General features: G+C 56.6%; 4 protein-coding genes across 4 annotated transcripts; all 4 read left to right on the top strand.

Moving 5' to 3' along the window:
* Positions 1-337: 337 nt before the first annotated feature.
* Positions 338-682, top strand: LOC128898440 (feather beta keratin-like). The gene has a single exon (XM_054172263.1). The coding sequence runs from the start codon at positions 365-367 to the stop codon at positions 680-682; it is 318 nt and encodes a 105-aa protein (XP_054028238.1). The 5' UTR covers positions 338-364.
* A 4,684-nt stretch (positions 683-5,366) lies between these two features.
* On the top strand, positions 5,367-5,711 carry LOC128898439 (feather beta keratin-like). Its single transcript, XM_054172261.1, has one exon. It carries the CDS (start codon positions 5,394-5,396, stop codon positions 5,709-5,711), a length of 318 nt encoding a protein of 105 aa, XP_054028236.1. The 5' UTR covers positions 5,367-5,393.
* A 4,251-nt stretch (positions 5,712-9,962) lies between these two features.
* On the top strand, positions 9,963-10,301 carry LOC128898399 (feather beta keratin-like). The gene has a single exon (XM_054172071.1). It carries the CDS (start codon positions 9,984-9,986, stop codon positions 10,299-10,301), a length of 318 nt encoding a protein of 105 aa, XP_054028046.1. The 5' UTR covers positions 9,963-9,983.
* A 4,658-nt stretch (positions 10,302-14,959) lies between these two features.
* On the top strand, positions 14,960-15,304 carry LOC128898446 (feather beta keratin-like). Its single transcript, XM_054172277.1, has one exon. The coding sequence runs from the start codon at positions 14,987-14,989 to the stop codon at positions 15,302-15,304; it is 318 nt and encodes a 105-aa protein (XP_054028252.1). The 5' UTR covers positions 14,960-14,986.
* Positions 15,305-16,008: the final 704 nt, after the last annotated feature.

The raw sequence follows: 16,008 nt of genomic DNA, 5'->3' as shown, positions 1-16,008 counted from the left end.
CTGGTGGTCATCTACACTGCCGCAAAGCCAGTAGAGCTTCCTGGGCTGACAGCAAATGAGACCCCCTGGGCACAGGGCAGCCACAAACCACAGCAGCCCAGTGCCACGCCGTGACCTCACTGCTGACACCCCACCTCTGCTGGGCTGGGCTCACCTCTGCTGCCAGCCCTGCCAGCATAAAGCCGGCCCAGCGCCTCTCTCCCTCACAGACGCCTCCTGACGCCTTCTCCTGCGCTCTGCTCCCACCACCAGGTCAGCCTCCAGCCCCTCACCCTCCTTCTCCTGCCCCAAAGGCCATCTCTCTCACAGCCCCGTGCTCCCTCCACACCCTCTCTCTCTTCCAGGGCCCCTCCACCCCACACCCATGGCCTGCTACGACCGCTGCCGCCCCTGCGGACCCACCCCGCTGGCCAACAGCTGCAACGAGCCCTGCGTCAGGCAGTGCCAGGACTCCCGCGTCTTCATCCAGCCTTCCCCTGTGCTGGTCACCCTGCCAGGACCCATCCTCACCTCCTTCCCCCAGAGCACCGCCGTCGGATCCTCCTCAGGGGCTGCCCTGGGCACCGAGCTCAACGCCCAGGGACAGCCCATCTCCTCCGGCGCCTTCGGCAACGGCTACGGCTACGGCTTGGCTGGCCTGGGCTATGGCTGCGGCGCCGCAAGAGGCTGCTACCCCTGCTGAGGGCCCTGCACACCCCCCCTGACACCACACACAGCCTGCAACAGCTCCTGCAGCACAAGCCCCTGGCCTCATGCTCAGCCTGCTTGCCCCTCACACTGCCTCCCTTCCTGGCCCTTGCTGCTCCTGCTCTGCCCTCTGCTTTGCCCTCAATAAACTTCTCCTGCACACCAGACCCAGGTGCCTCCTCTGACTCTCTTCTCCCAGGCCTCTGCCAGCCTCACAGGGGACAATGGCTTGGCTTGGGGGTGGGTGGGAAAAGTGCCAGAAGACCTCTCACATGAAGGAGTGACCAGCATTACCTCTAGACACTCACTCTACCACCTGGACTCTTCCAGAATGTGCCACAAGTTCACCACTTGCTCACAGCCTTCAAGCACTCTCCTGCACACCCTTCCAATGAATTCAGCCTGCTCCAGGGACACTTGGCTGAATCTGCCTCCCACCAGCCAGGCTGGACAAGCCCAACTCTCTCAGCTTGGCCTCATCTTCCTGGCCTCCATTCCAACACCTCCATGTCCTTCCTGGCCTGGGGGCTCCACAGCTCAACCCGACACTGCAGCTGAGCTCTCCTTACAGTTGAGTAACCATGGAGCATCACCTCCCTTGACCTGCTGCTCATGCAGCAGCTCGTCCCTCCAGCCTGTCAGCCACACCACACAGCTTGCTGTCATCCACAGACTTGCTGAGGGTGCCTTGATCCCATGTCACCAACACAGACCTGCTCCCAGGGTGCACCTCTGAGGGACACCACTCGTTACTGGTCTCCACTTGTACATCAAACCTTGGGCCACAACTCTCTGAGTGTGGGCATCCAGACTATTCCTTATCCACCAACCTGTCCCCCCAGCAAGTCCACAGCTCTTCAGTTGAGAGACTTGGCTGTTGTGCAGGACACTGACAAACGCTTTGCACACGTCCAGGTAGGTGACATCAGGTGCTCTGCCCTTACCCACCAACACTCCAACCCTCTTGCAGAAGGCCACCAAATTTGTCAGCCACACTGAGACCTTCTTGAAGCCATGCTGCTTGTCACTCAGCACCTCTCTGTTCTCTGCTCATCTTGCCACAGTCTCCAGCAAGATCTTCTCCATGGTCTTGCTGGGCACAGGGGTGACACCATCAGGCCTGTAGTCAAGCTCTCTCTTCCTCTTTAGCCTCCTCACATGGCCATCACCTGCCGCCACCTGCCTGCTGGGCACCCTTTCACCTTACCCCAGGGATGGATGAGGATGGCCAACACTGGGCCCCACGGATACGAGTTCTGGGCTCCACCACTTGAGACTTGCCCCAGCCAGATTTTGGGGCACTCATCAGAAGCCTCTGGGACTAGAGCTTAAGCACTTTGCAGTGCACCACACTGGCCACTTACAGAGCAGGCTGCTGGCCAGCTTCTGTAGCAGCATGCACTGCAGAACCTCTCTCAGCTTTACAGAGGGCAATATCAGCCACAGCTCTCTGTGCCTCCACAAAGCCACTCAGTTCAATGGAGAACACATGGAGGATGGCCAAGGACAGTTTCCCTTCTAGAACCCAGGCTGACAACTCCCCATCCCCTTCTTGGCTTTCAGGAGCCTGGCAGAGCTTGCCAGGAGGAGTTTCTGGAGAACCTGCCCTAGAGACAACGTCAGGCTCACCAGGGTCTAATATCTCAGATCTTCCTACTGAAGCCTCAAACACAGGAGGGCTCTGAGATTTCTCACACTCCTCAAGAACAGCTCCAAGGCACCATGGCCATCCCAAGCTAAGGCACAGTGGCCTCCCAAGGTCAGCAGTCAGCTCCCTCAGCATTCCTGCCCACACCCAGTCCCGCACCACTCCTTCCCACCTCCCTTCATCTTCCTCAGCATCCAGCACTGCTTGTCTGAAAAACAGCCTGGAAATGCTCACCTGGGCTCATAGCCATTGCCCAACCCTTGGCAGGAAGCCCCAGCACCTAGGCCTGGACTCTGCAACTGCATGCTACATGCAGCACTCTAGGGAGAAACACCAGGCCTACACACAGGCTCAGCTGCACCTGAGCCAGGCTAAGTCACATTTTCTCTGTTCAGCTAGGCTGCCCTTATTCAGAACCTGCTTCTCTTTAGGAGCATGGGGACAGTCTGCAATTGAATCCACATGACTTCCAATGTAAAGGCTCTTGCCGTCCTGGGTCCAAGGAAGGTCCAAGGGAGGCTGTTCCTGGGGCCAGAAGAGGCAGAAGGGAGCAGCCCCCCGCGGCTCAACTTAACCATTCTGCTGCCAGCCCAGCAGCTCTCCCTGCTGATGGATGGAGAAAAGAGAGGGAGGGGGCAGGGAAGAGCACCAAAAAAAGGTAGGTTTGGGCTTTTGGTTGCCTCCCTTGTTGGTTTTTTTTAAAGGCTCTTGCCCTTGTATGGGCAGCGCCAGGGATTATTTTCTGACGTCCCCCTGGGCGGAAGGATCCCTCAGGGCTGAAGTCAGAGGGCTTTATAAGGAGGCTGCCCCGCACCCCAGCACCCAAACAGCCCCAAAAACGGCCAGGATCTGGGTCTGGGCAGCGAGTTCCTTGCAGGAAGACCTGGGGCTGGTCAGAAAAACTCCTAAAGCAGCTTTGTTTGCCAGGAGAGAGAGAAAAAAGCTCTTAAAATCGCTTTATGTTCGAGAGAAAGCTCTGAAATTGTTTAATTTTGGAGAGAAAGCTCTTAAATTGATTTATTTTGGACAAAAAGCTCTTAAAATTGCTTTATTTTGGAGAGAAAGCTCTGAAATTGCTTTATTTTGGAGAGAAAGCTCTGAAATTGCTTTATTTTGGACAAAAAGCTCTTAAAATTGCTTTATTTTGGAGAGAAAGCTCTTAAGATTGCTTTAATTTTGGAGAGAAAGCTCTGAAATTGCTTTATTTTGGAGAGAAAGCTCTGAAATTGCTTTAATTTTCACCAGAACAAGGGGACACAGTCTCAAGCTGTGCCAGGGGAGCTTTAGACTCGAGGTGAGGAAAAAGTTCTTCATTGAGTGAGTCGTTTGTCATTGGAATGTGCTACTCAGGGAGGTGGTGGAGTCCCCATCCCTGGAGGTGTTCAAGGGGAGATTGGACGTGGCACTTGGTGTCATGGTCTAGTTGTGAGGTCTGTTGGAACAGGTTGGACTTGATCCTTGGGGTCTCTTCCAACCTTAGTTACTGTGATACTGTGTGATACTTTTGACCTTCATGGCTGATTGCAAAGGGACTCTTATGCACCAGGCACCTCAAGAGGCCATAATCTGTGTTTGGAATGTGCAGGGTGGCAGAGCTGTTGACCTCACTGCTTACTGCTCTCAGAACAGAAGATTCCACCACTGAGGAACTGCTGTGCCCTGCTGAAAACCACCCAAAGCTTCTCCCTCATCCACCACGTGGGGCACTTGGCATCGAAGGAGACCTGCTCAGGCAGGCAGCACCTGCCTTTCAAACCCCTTGCTGACTGGGCCTCATGGCCCAGTTCTCCACCATGTGCTGTGGGATGGCACTCAAGATCATCTGCTCCATCACCTTCCCTGGCACCAAACTCACACCAACAGCCCTGCAGCGTCCAACATTCTTCTTCTGGCTCTTTGGTGCCATAGGCAGCACCTTGACAAATATCCATTCAGCTGGGCCAAGCAGGACTGCTGGGAAACAATGGAAAGTGTCTTGCTGAGCTCCTCCACCAGCTCCCTCAGTAGCCTTGCCTGCCTCCCTCCAGCCCCACAGACCTGGGTGTGTCTCACTGGAGCTCCTTACTGACCATTTCCCCTTGGAGAAGACAAAGGCACTTCTGCTGTGCAGAAGCAGCAGCAATCCTACTTGGCTTTGCCCTCTCTCATTTGCTCCCTTCAGAAGCTCACAAAGCCCTTGGAGTCCTCCTGGGTTCCCTGCTTTGGCATCCACAGGTCAGGAACTCTTCTCTTGTGGAGCTCCAGCCCAAGCTCTCTGTGCAGCCAGCCTGCCCTACCCCAGGGCCTTCTCTTTCTCCAGGAAGTCTTCAAGAAACCTGTGCACATGGCACTTTGGCACGTGCTTTAATGCCCATGGTGGGGCTAGGGCAATGCTTGCACTTGATGCTCTTAGAGGTCCTCTACAATCCAAACAATTCTCTGATTCTGGCACTCTATGACCTGCTGCTGAGCCACCAAGAGGTCCTGCTTGAAGACTGTCTGGTCAGGCCTGCTCATCCTGGACTCCTGTGCCCTTCAGGACGGCCTCCCAAGATACTTTGTCAAGCAGGTTACTAAACAAGGCCAAGTGTGTCCTCTGCAAGTCCAAGGTGGCAGAGCTGCTGACCTCACTGCTTCCTCCTCTCAGAACAGAAGGCTCCAGCATAGAGGAACTGCTGTGCCCAAGAGGGCCTCCAGGCTCCAGCTCACACCCAGCTCCCTCTTTGCTCACAGACAACAGGGCCAGAGGAGCTGTTGCTGGGCCGTAGGAAATGAGACCCCCAGCCACAGGGCAGCCACAAACCACAGCAGCCCAGTGTCACGCCATGACCTCACTGCTGACACCCCACCTCTGCTGGGCTGGGCTCACCTCTGCTGCCAGCCCTGCCAGCATAAAGCCGGCCCAGCGCCTCTCTCCCTCACAGACGCCTCCTGACGCCTTCTCCTGCGCTCTGCTCCCTCCACCAGGTCAGCCTCCAGCCCCTCACCCTCCTTCTGCTGCCCCAAAGGCCATCTCTCTCACAGCCCTGTGCTCCCTCCACACCCTCTCTCTCTTCCAGGGCCCCTCCACCCCACACCCATGGCCTGCTACGACCGCTGCCGCCCCTGCGGACCCACCCCGCTGGCCAACAGCTGCAACGAGCCCTGCGTCAGGCAGTGCCAGGACTCCCGCGTCTTCATCCAGCCTTCCCCCGTGCTGGTCACCCTGCCAGGACCCATCCTCACCTCCTTCCCCCAGAGCACCGCCGTCGGATCCTCCTCAGGGGCTGCCCTGGGCACCGAGCTCAACGCCCAGGGACAGCCCATCTCCTCCGGCGCCTTCGGCAACGGCTACGGCTACGGCTTGGCTGGCCTGGGCTATGGCTGCGGCGCCGCGAGAGGCTGCTACCCCTGCTGAGGGCCCTGCACACCCCCCCTGACACCACACACAGCCTGCAACAGCTCCTGCAGCACAAGCCCCTGGCCTGATGCTCGCCCTGCTTGCCCCTCACACCTCCTCCCTTCCCCTTGCTGCTCCTGGCTCTGCCATCTGCTTTGCCCTCAATAAACTTCTCCTGCACACCAGACCCACATGCCTCCTCTCAATTTCTTCTCAAGGCCAGGGCTGCCCTGGCCTTTGCAGTCACTCAAAAAGGTCCACAAGTGCTCTCCTGAGATATATGCCACCAGCAACACCTCACAGCGGCACCTTGGGAGGGTTTGGATTGTGACACAACCCTAGCAGCACCTCGCACAAAGGCTCCAACACCACAACGTTCCTCTGTGATGCCTCTGCCCAAGTCCCTCAACAGGCTGCCCAGCTGACCGCTGTGAAACCCTCAGTGTGTGTAGTGCTGGGTCCTTGGTGGACCATCTGCCTGGCCAGTGTCCCCATTCCACCCAGCTGACTGTCCCCAGGCCACGCTCTTACCTTCCTATGGCATCCACAACTCGCCCCCTGGGCAGTAGCCTCAGGACACCATCTCCTCTTCACTGCAGGCTCTGGACTAGCATCCTCCTAGCTGCACGCTCCCTAGACCACCTGTGAGGGGTCTTGTGACCGTTTGAGGCTGTGCCTTTAAGAAAGGGACAGTGCTGGGACACTCTGGCTGAATATTTTGACAAACAAAGATAGGTCTAAATGAATTTCATTGCTAGATTGGCAGACTGTAGCTTTAACTTTTAGTGCAGTTGGAATGTTCCTCAGTTCCACTCTGTTCTCCCTTTCCAGCCTGTCTGCTTCTGAGCAACCAGCCGGAATGCCCTTCAATGCCAGGTGATCATTAATCCCGCATGCGCTTGTGTATTGGGTTGGGGCAGATCCCCTCCCCACCACAGGCAGAAATAACCACTCAGACAAACGGATTGCAAAAAGTGATGGAAAGATTAAATAGGAAAACTATAAAAACAACAATGAAAGTTTTTACAGAGGACCACAAGCACCATGAGAAAAGAGAGAGATCCCAGAACATACCCAAGAACGTCCCATCCCCTCCTGGGTGTATACCCAAAAGCCCCAGGGCTCTTTCCTCCCCACTCCCCCAAACCCAGCCTTGGGCCTGTGCAGGCCCGAGGGAGGCAGCTCATGCCATTTTACCTAGGCAGCAGCAGGGAATGAAAGAGGAAGTGAAGACCCTGCATGGACATTTTAAAGGGGAGCAGGGCATTATGGGAATGGAATACCTGGTTCCCTGTGACCACCCCCTGGGCTGGGGCTACCCCTTGGGACCTCCCAGGTGTGGCCTGTGCAGTGGCATCTGGGCCAGCACCCAGATGCTTGTAAATACAGCATTCCTTAGCTTCTCCGACTGAGCTAGCTGTGCTTTCTTTCTCTGTGGGGGAGGGAGAGCTGGGCCTTCTCTCAACCTACCACAGGTCTCCAAGCAACCATCTCTCTGACCTGAGGTCACACAGAAAGCTCCCTCTGTGAGGTCAGCTGCCTGCTCAGGGTGGGCTCCCTGAGGTCCTGAGGACCAGAAGCAGGAGCAGGCCCTTGGCCCTGCTTGGCTGGGCTGCTGAGGCTCCTGTGGGGCGGCGTGGCCAAGAAGGTGGCACTTTGGGCACATTCCCCTCTGCTACCCTTTTACCTCTCTGCCTTCTGAGCCTGGGCACTTAAACCTTGACCTCTGGCCACTGAAGATCTTTGCTTGCCCCCCACTTGCTTATCACCAAGGAAAAGGACCTAGAGATGTTGGTCAATATCCAGCTGGAGATCAGCCAGCTTGTGCTCAGGTTGTCAAGGCAGCCTCCAGCCTCCTGGCTTGGATCAGCAAGAGTGTGAGCAGCAGGAGCAGAAGGTGACCATGCCCCCTGCACTGTGGGGCACTGTGGAGGCCACAGCTCCCATCCTGTGCTCACTTTTCAGGCCTCTCACTCCCAGAAGGACATTGAGGTGCTGCAGCAGGTTCAGAGAAGGGCAATGAAGCTGGTGAGAGGTTTGGAGCACAGGTCTGGTGAGGAGCATTTGGGGGACCTGGGCTTCTTCAGCCTGGAAAATGGGAGGCTGAGGGAAGAGCTTTGGAGTGTGTGCAAATCTCAGAAAGGCCATTGGAGACTGGTAGAGGTTGGTCTCTTCTCCCAAGGAACAAGGCAGAGGGCAAGAGCAAATGGCCTCAATTTGCACCAGGGGAGCTTTCAGTTGGATATGAGGAAGACTTTCTTAATGGAAAGGCTTGTTGAGCCCTGCACCAGGCTGTCCAGGGCTGGAGGGATGGAGAAGCTGTGCAGGGGTGGTGCTAAGGGACTTGTTTGAGTGGTGGCCTTGGCAGCACGAGGATGCTTCTTCTGAATGCTCCTCAGCAGCAAGCAACCATCCTGTTGGCCAGGTGAGTGGTAGAGAAAGCTCTCCCTGGGCTTGCCTTTAAGGGCATGCCCGTATCTCCATGCCACAGCAAGCCCTGGCTGCTCCCACAACATCGCAACACACTTCAACACCATGTTTGACAAGGAGATGGGAGCTGGCAGCACTCTTGCATCACAGACTCACTTGAGATGGAAAACTCCATCAAAATAACCGAGCCCAAGCTTTAAGCAACACTACCAATCCAACACCAAAGCATGGCCCGAGGCACCAGAGACAGAGCAGAGTTTTGGTGACCCTCATCCCATTGTCATAGCATTGCCAGTTTGGTCCCCAGGGCAGAGTCTGCAGCTCCCAGCTGTCAGCAGCCACTTTCTCCAGGAGCAGGCTGTGGGGCACACTGGCAAAGAGCTTCCTAAAGCCCTACTGAAAACCACCCAACGCTTCTCCCTCATCCACCACGTGGAGCACTTGGTATGGAAGGAGATCTGCTCAGGCAGGCAGCACCTGCCTTTCAAACCCCTTGCTGACTGGGCCTCATGGCCCAGTTCTCCACCATGTGCTGTGGGATGGCACTCAAGATCATCTGCTCCATCACCTTCTGTGCCAACCTCACATGGGACAATGCCACAGCTCAGGAGGCCTGGAGGGTGGCTGGGACAGGGCCACAGGACCTCTCTCTGGAAGAGGTAGCTGCCACTACCGCAAGACACACAGTCTGGCTGAGGGACTCCTCCAGAATGTGCCACAAGCCCACCACGTGCTCCAAGCCTTCAACACAACACCACTCTCCTGCTCATACTTCCAAGGAACTCAGGCTGCTCCAGGGACACTTGGATGAAGCTCTTCCCACCAGCCCGGCTGAACAAGACCAACTCTCTCAGCCACCTCCTGATCATCATTCCACACTCCTCAGCATTTCAAGGCAGTAGAATAGAATACAATTAACCACCTTGGAAAATACCTTTGAGATCATTCTCTGCATCCACTCCAGCATGCTCATGTCCTTCCATGGCTGTGGCCACACAGCTGAACACTGCACTGCAGCTCAGCTCTCATGAGAGCTGAGCAAAGATGGAGATTCAGCCTGCCCACTCACACAGCCCCTGCCAGATCAGCTCGTCTAGGGGCATGCAGTGGACACAGCACCAAAGGCTTTACCAACGCTTCAAGGTGATCACCACCCATGCCTTCCTCCTCTTCCACAAAGATCCTCACTTCAACACCAAAGACATGCAGGGGGTTCAAACACCACTTACTCTTCCTAAGGCCACACCAATCCCTCCCTGTCACCTTCCTGTCCCTTTCAGCTTGGCAGTGCTCGCCTCGACACATCCTTCCACCCCCTGTCCTTCCAGCAAGGTCAGGCTCACCAGGCTCTACTCTACCACATCCTGCACCTGGATATTTTTCCACTTACTAAGTGCAGGAGCTCTGTGCCATTCTTCAGGAAATGCTGCAGGCACCAGGACCTTCAGGAGCTAAAGGAGAGTGGCCCCCAAGGCCATCAGGCAGCTCAAACAGCGCTGGTGGTCATCTACACTGCCGCAAAGCCAGTAGAGCTTCCTGGGCTGACAGCAAATGAGACCCCCTGGGGACAGGGCAGCCACAAACCACAGCAGCCCAGAGCCACGCCGTGACCTCACTGCTGACACCCCACCTCTGCTGGGCTGGGCTCACCTCTGCTGCCAGCCCTGCCAGCATAAAGCCGGCCCAGCGCCTCTCTCCCTCACAGACGCCTCCTGACGCCTTCTCCTGCGCTCTGCTCCCTCCACCAGGTCAGCCTCCAGCCCCTCACCCTCCTTCTCCTGCCCCAAAGGCCATCTCTCTCACAGCCCTGTGCTCCCTCCACACCCTCTCTCTCTTCCAGGGCCCCTCCACCCCACACCCATGGCCTGCTACGACCGCTGCCGCCCCTGCGGACCCACCCCGCTGGCCAACAGCTGCAACGAGCCCTGCGCCTTGCAGTGCCAGGACTCCCGCGTCTTCATCCAGCCTTCCCCCGTGCTGGTCACCCTGCCAGGACCCATCCTCACCTCCTTCCCCCAGAGCACCGCCGTTGGATCCTCCTCAGGGGCTGCCCTGGGCACCGAGCTCAACGCCCAGGGACAGCCCATCTCCTCCGGCGCCTTCGGCAACGGCTACGGCTACGGCTTGGCTGGCCTGGGCTATGGCTGCGGCGCCGCAAGAGGCTGCTACCCCTGCTGAGGGCCCTGCACACCCCCCCTGACACCACACACAGCCTGCAACAGCTCCTGCAGCACAAGCCCCTGGCCTCATGCTCAGCCTGCTTGCCCCTCACACCGCCTCCCTTCCTGGCCCTTGCTGCTCCTGCTCTGCCCTCTGCTTTGCCCTCAATAAACTTCTCCTGCACACCAGACCCAGGTGCCTCCTCTGACTCTCTTCTCCCAGGCCTCTGCCAGCCTCACAGGGGACAATGGCTTGGCTTGGGGGTGGGTGGGAAAAGTGCCAGAAGACCTCTCATCGGAAGGAGTGACCAGCATTACCTCTAGACACTCAGTCTACCACCTGGACTCTTCCAGAATGTGCCACAAGTCCACCACTTGCTCACAGCCTTCAAGCACTCTCCTGCACACCCTTCCAATGAATTCAGCCTGCTCCAGGGACACTTGGCTGAATCTCCTCCCACCAGCCAGGCTGGACAAGCCCAACTCTCTCAGCTTGGCCTCATCTTCCTGGCCTCCATTCCAACACCTCCATGTCCTTCCTAGCCTGGGGGCTCCACAGCTCAACCTCACACTGCAGCTGAGCTCTCCTGACAGTTGAGTAACCATGGAGCATCACCTCCCTTGACCTGCTGCTCATGCAGCAGCTCGTCCCTCCAGCCTGTCAGCCACACCACACAGCTTGCTGTCATCCACTGACTTGCTGAGGGTGCCTTGATCCCATGTCACCAACACAGACCTGCTCCCAGGGTGCACCTCTGAGGGACACCACTCGTTACTGGTCTCCACTTGTACATCAAACCTTGGGCCACAACTCTCTGAGTGTGGGCATCCAGACTATTCCTTATCCACCAACCTGTCCCCCCAGCAAGTCCACAGCTCTTCAGTTGAGAGACTTGGCTGTTGTGCAAGACACTGACAAACGCTTTGCACACGTCCAGGTAGGTGACATCAGGTGCTCTGCCCTTACCCACCAACACTCCAACCCTCTTGCAGAAGGCCACCAAATTTGTCAGCCACACTGAGACCTTCTTGAAGCCATGCTGCTTGTCACTCAGCACCTCTCTCTTCTCTGCTCATCTTGCCACAGTCTCCAGCAAGATCTTCTCCATGGTCTTGCTGGGCACAGGGGTGACACCATCAGGCCTGTAGTCAAGCTCACTCTTCCTCTTTAGCCTCCTCACATGGCCATCACCTGCTGCCACCTGCCTGCTGGGCACCCTTTCACCTTACCCCAGGGATGGATGAGGATGGCCAACACTGGGCCCCACGGATACGAGCTCTGGGCTCCACCACTTGAGACTTGCCCCAGCCAGATTTTGGGGCACTCATCAGAAGCCTCTGGGCCCAGAGCTTAAGCACTTTGCAGTGCACCACACTGGCCACTTACAGAGCAGGCTGCTGGCCAGCTTCTGTAGCAGCATGCACTGCAGAACCTCTCTCAGCTTTACAGAGGGCAATATCAGCCACAGCTCTCTGTGCCTCCACAAAGCCACTCAGTTCAATGGAGAACACATGGAGGATGGCCAAGGACAGTTTCCCTTCTAGAACCCAGGCTGACAACTCCCCATCCCCTTCTTGGCTTCCAGGAGCCTGGCAGAGCTTGCCAGGAGGAGTTTCTGGAGAACCTGCCCTAGAGACAACGTCAGGCTCACCAGGGTCTAATATCTCAGATCTTCCTACTGAAGCCTCAAACACAGGAGGGCTCTGAGATTTCTCACACTCCTCAAGAACAGCTCCAAGGCACCATGGCCATCCCAAGCTAAGGCACAGTGGCCTCCCAAGGTCAGCAGTCAGCTCCCTCAGCATTCCTGCCCCACCCAGTCCCGCACCACTCCTTCCCACCTCCCTTCATCTTCCTCAGCATCCAGCACTGCTTGTCTGACAAACAGCCTGGAAATGCTCACCTGGGCTCATAGCCATTGCCCAACCCTTGGCAGGAAGCCCCAGCACCTAGGCCTGGACTCTGCAACTGCATGCTGCATGCAGCACTCTGGGGACAAACACCAGGCCTACACACAGGCTCAGCTGCACCTGAGCCAGGCTAAGTCACATTTTCTCTGTTCAGCTAGGCTGCCCTTATTCAGAACCTGCTTCTCTTTAGGAGCATGGGGACAGTCTGCAATTGAATCCACATGACTTCCAATGTAAAGGCTCTTGCCGTCCTGGGTCCAAGGAAGGTCCAAGGGAGGCTGTTCCTGGGGCCAGAAGAGGCAGAAGGGAGCAGCCCCCCCGCGGCTCAACTTAACCATTCTGCTGCCAGCCCAGCAGCTCTCCCTGCTGATGGATGGAGAAAAGAGAGGGAGGGGGCAGGGAAGAGCACCAAAAAAAGGTAGGTTTGGGCTTTTGGTTGCCTCCCTTGTTGGTTTTTTTTAAAGGCTCTTGCCCTTGTATGGGCAGCGCCAGGGATTATTTTCTGACGTCCCCCTGGGCGGAAGGATCCCTCAGGGCTGAAGTCAGAGGGCTTTATAAGGAGGCTGCCCCGCACCCCAGCACCCAAACAGCCCCAAAAACGGCCAGGATCTGGGTGTGGGCAGCGAGTTCCTTGCAGGAAGACCTGGGGCTGGTCAGAAAAACTCCTAAAGCAGCTTTGTTTGCCAGGAGAGAGAGAAAAAAGCTCTTAAAATCGCTTTATGTTCGAGAGAAAGCTCTGAAATTGCTTTAATTTTGGAGAGAAAGCTCTGAAATTGCTTTATTTTGGACAAAAAGCTCTTAAAATTGCTTTATTTTGGAGAGAAAGCTCTTAAGATTGCTTTATTTTGGAGAGAAAGCTCTGAAATTGCTTTATTTTGGACAAAAAGCTCTTAAAATTGCTTTATTTTGGAGAGAAAGCTCTTAAGATTGCTTTAATTTTGGAGAGAAAGCTCTGAAATTGCTTTAATTTTCACCAGAACAAGGGGACACAGTCTCAAGCTGTGCCAGGGGAGGTTTAGACTCGAGGTGAGGAAAAAGTTCTTCACTGAGCGAGTCGTTCGTCATTGGAATGTGCTGCCCAGGGAGGTGGTGGAGTCCCCATCCCTGGAGGTGTTCAGGGGGAGATTGGACGTGGCACTTGGTGTCATGGTCTAGTTGTGAGGTCTGTTGGAACAGGTTGGACTTGATGATCCTTGGGGTCTCTTCCAACCTTAGTTACTGTGATACTGTGTGATACTTTTGACCTTCATGTCTGACTTCAAAGGGACTCTTATGCACCAGGCACCTCAAGAGGCCATAATCTGTGTTTAGAATGTGCAGGGTGGCAGAGCTGTTGACCTCACTGCTTACTGCTCTCTGAACAGAAGACTCCACCACTGAGGAACTGCTGTGCCCTGCTGAAAACCACCCAAAGCTTCTCCCTCATCCACCACGTGGGGCACTTGGCATCGAAGGAGACCCGCTCAGGCAGGCAGCACCTGCCTTTCAAACCCCTTGCTGACTGGGCCTCATGGCCCAGTTCTCCACCATGTGCTGTGGGATGGCACTCAAGATCATCTGCTCCATCACCTTCCCTGGCACCAAACTCACACCAACAGCCCTGCAGCGTCCAACATGCTTCTTCTGGCTCTTTGGTGCCATAGGCAGCACCTTGACAAATGTCCATTCAGCTGGGCCAAGCAGGACTGCTGGGAAACAATGGAAAGTGTCTTGGGGAGCTCCTCCACCAGCTCCCTCAGTAGCCTTGCCTGCCTCCCTCCAGCCCCACAGACCTGGGTGTGTCTCACTGGTGCTCCTTACTGACCATTTCCCCTTGGAGAAGACAAAGGCACTTCTGCTGTGCAGAAGCAGCAGCAATCCTACTTGGCTTTGCCCTCTCTCATTTGCTCCCTTCAGAAGCTCACAAAGCCCTTGGAGTCCTCCTGGGTTCCCTGCTTTGGTATCCACAGGTCAGGAACTCTTCTCTTGAGGAGCTCCAGCCCCAGCTCTCTGTGCAGCCAGCCTGCCCTACCCCAGGGCCTTCTCTTTCTCCAGGAAGTCTTCAAGACACCTGTGCACATGGCACTTTGGCACGTGCTTTAATGCCCATGGTGGGGCTAGGGCAATGCTTGCACTTGATCCTCTTAGAGGTCCTCTCCAATCCAAACAAATCTCTGATTCTGGTACTCTATGACCTGCTGCTGAGCCACCAAGAGGTCCTGCTTGAAGACTGTCTGGTCAGGCCTGCTCATCCTGGACTCCTGTGCCCTTCAGGACGGCCTCCCAAGATACTTTGTCAAGCAGGTTACTAAACAAGGCCAAGTGTGTCCTCTGCAAGTCCAAGGTGGCAGAGCTGCTGACCTCACTGCTTACTCCTCTCAGAACAGAAGGCTCCAGCATAGAGGAACTGCTGTGCCCAAGAGGGCCTCCAGGCTCCAGCTCACACCCAGCTCCCTCTTTGCTCACAGACAACAGGGCCAGAGGAGCTGTTGCTGGGCCGCAGGAAATGAGACCCCCAGCCACAAGGCAGCCACAAACCACAGCAGCCCAGGGCCACGCCGTGACCTCACTGCTGACACCCCACCTCTGCTGGGCTGGGCTCACCTCTGCTGCCAGCCCTGCCAGCATAAAGCCGGCCCAGCGCCTCTCTCCCTCACAGACGCCTCCTGACGCCTTCTCCTGCGCTCTGCTCCCTCCACCAGGTCAGCCTCCAGCCCCTCACCCTCCTTCTGCTGCCCCAAAGGCCATCTCTCTCACAGCCCTGCACTCCCTCCACACCCTCTCTCTCTTCCAGGGCTCCTCCACCCCACACCCATGGCCTGCTACGACCGCTGCCGCCCCTGCGGACCCACCCCGCTGGCCAACAGCTGCAACGAGCCCTGCGTCAGGCAGTGCCAGGACTCCCGCGTCTTCATCCAGCCTTCCCCCGTGCTGGTCACCCTGCCAGGACCCATCCTCACCTCCTTCCCCCAGAGCACCGCCGTCGGATCCTCCTCAGGGGCTGCCCTGGGCACCGAGCTCAACGCCCAGGGACAGCCCATCTCCTCCGGCGCCTTCGGCTACGGCTACGGCTACGGCTTGGCTGGCCTGGGCTATGCCTGCGGCGCCGTGAGACGCTTCTACCCCTGCTGAGGGCGCTGCACACCCCCCCTGACACCACACACAGCCTGCAACAGCTCCTGCAGCACAAGCCCCTGGCCTGATGCTCACCCTGCTTGCCCCTCACACCGCCTCCCTTCCCCTGCTGGTTCCTGCCTCTGCCCTCTGCTTTGCCCTCAATAAACCTCTGCACACCAGACCCACATGCCTCCTCTGCCTTTCTTCTCCCAAGCCTCAGCCTCACAGGGGAAAAGGTCTGAGCTCAAGAGGCCATGGGGGTGGGTTGGTAAAGGGCCACAAGCTCTCTCTTAGGTGCTCTGTCCTGAACAACAGCTCCATAGGACAGCACAGCAGGGCTCCTGCTGATTAGGGCCTGATCTCCTCCTTGTTCTCTACATTGCCTTCCATAAAGTTCTCCTGCACACCAGCCTTAGGTGTCTGCTCTGCCTTTCTTTCACCAAACCTCTGCTAGCCTCAGCCAGAACAAAGCCAGACGCTATTACAAGAGGGATCTGGAGGTGCTGGAAGGTGTCCAGAGAAGGGCCACGAGGATGGGCAGAGGGCTGGAGCACCTCTCTTGTGAGGACAGACTGAAGGAGTTGGGGCTGTTAAGTCTGGAGAAGAGAAGGCTCCCAGGTGACCTAATTGTGGCCTTCCAGGATTTGAAGGGGGCTACTAGAAGGCTGGGGAGGGACGCCTCAGGATCTCAGTGATAGGACTAGGGGGAATGGAATGAA

This window comes from Dryobates pubescens, chromosome 23 (assembly GCF_014839835.1).
Source record: "Dryobates pubescens isolate bDryPub1 chromosome 23, bDryPub1.pri, whole genome shotgun sequence".
Lineage (NCBI taxonomy): Eukaryota > Metazoa > Chordata > Aves > Piciformes > Picidae > Dryobates > Dryobates pubescens.
The sequence above is the reverse complement of the archived record's forward strand: the minus strand, read 5'-3'. Positions and strand labels throughout refer to the sequence as shown.

Bases quoted from the DNA above. Each gene is read 5' to 3' on its own strand.
- LOC128898446 (XM_054172277.1), top strand. From the start codon at position 14,987: ATGGCCTGCTACGACCGCTGCCGCCCCTGCGGACCCACCCCGCTGGCC.
- LOC128898439 (XM_054172261.1), top strand. From the start codon at position 5,394: ATGGCCTGCTACGACCGCTGCCGCCCCTGCGGACCCACCCCGCTGGCC.
- LOC128898399 (XM_054172071.1), top strand. From the start codon at position 9,984: ATGGCCTGCTACGACCGCTGCCGCCCCTGCGGACCCACCCCGCTGGCC.
- LOC128898440 (XM_054172263.1), top strand. From the start codon at position 365: ATGGCCTGCTACGACCGCTGCCGCCCCTGCGGACCCACCCCGCTGGCC.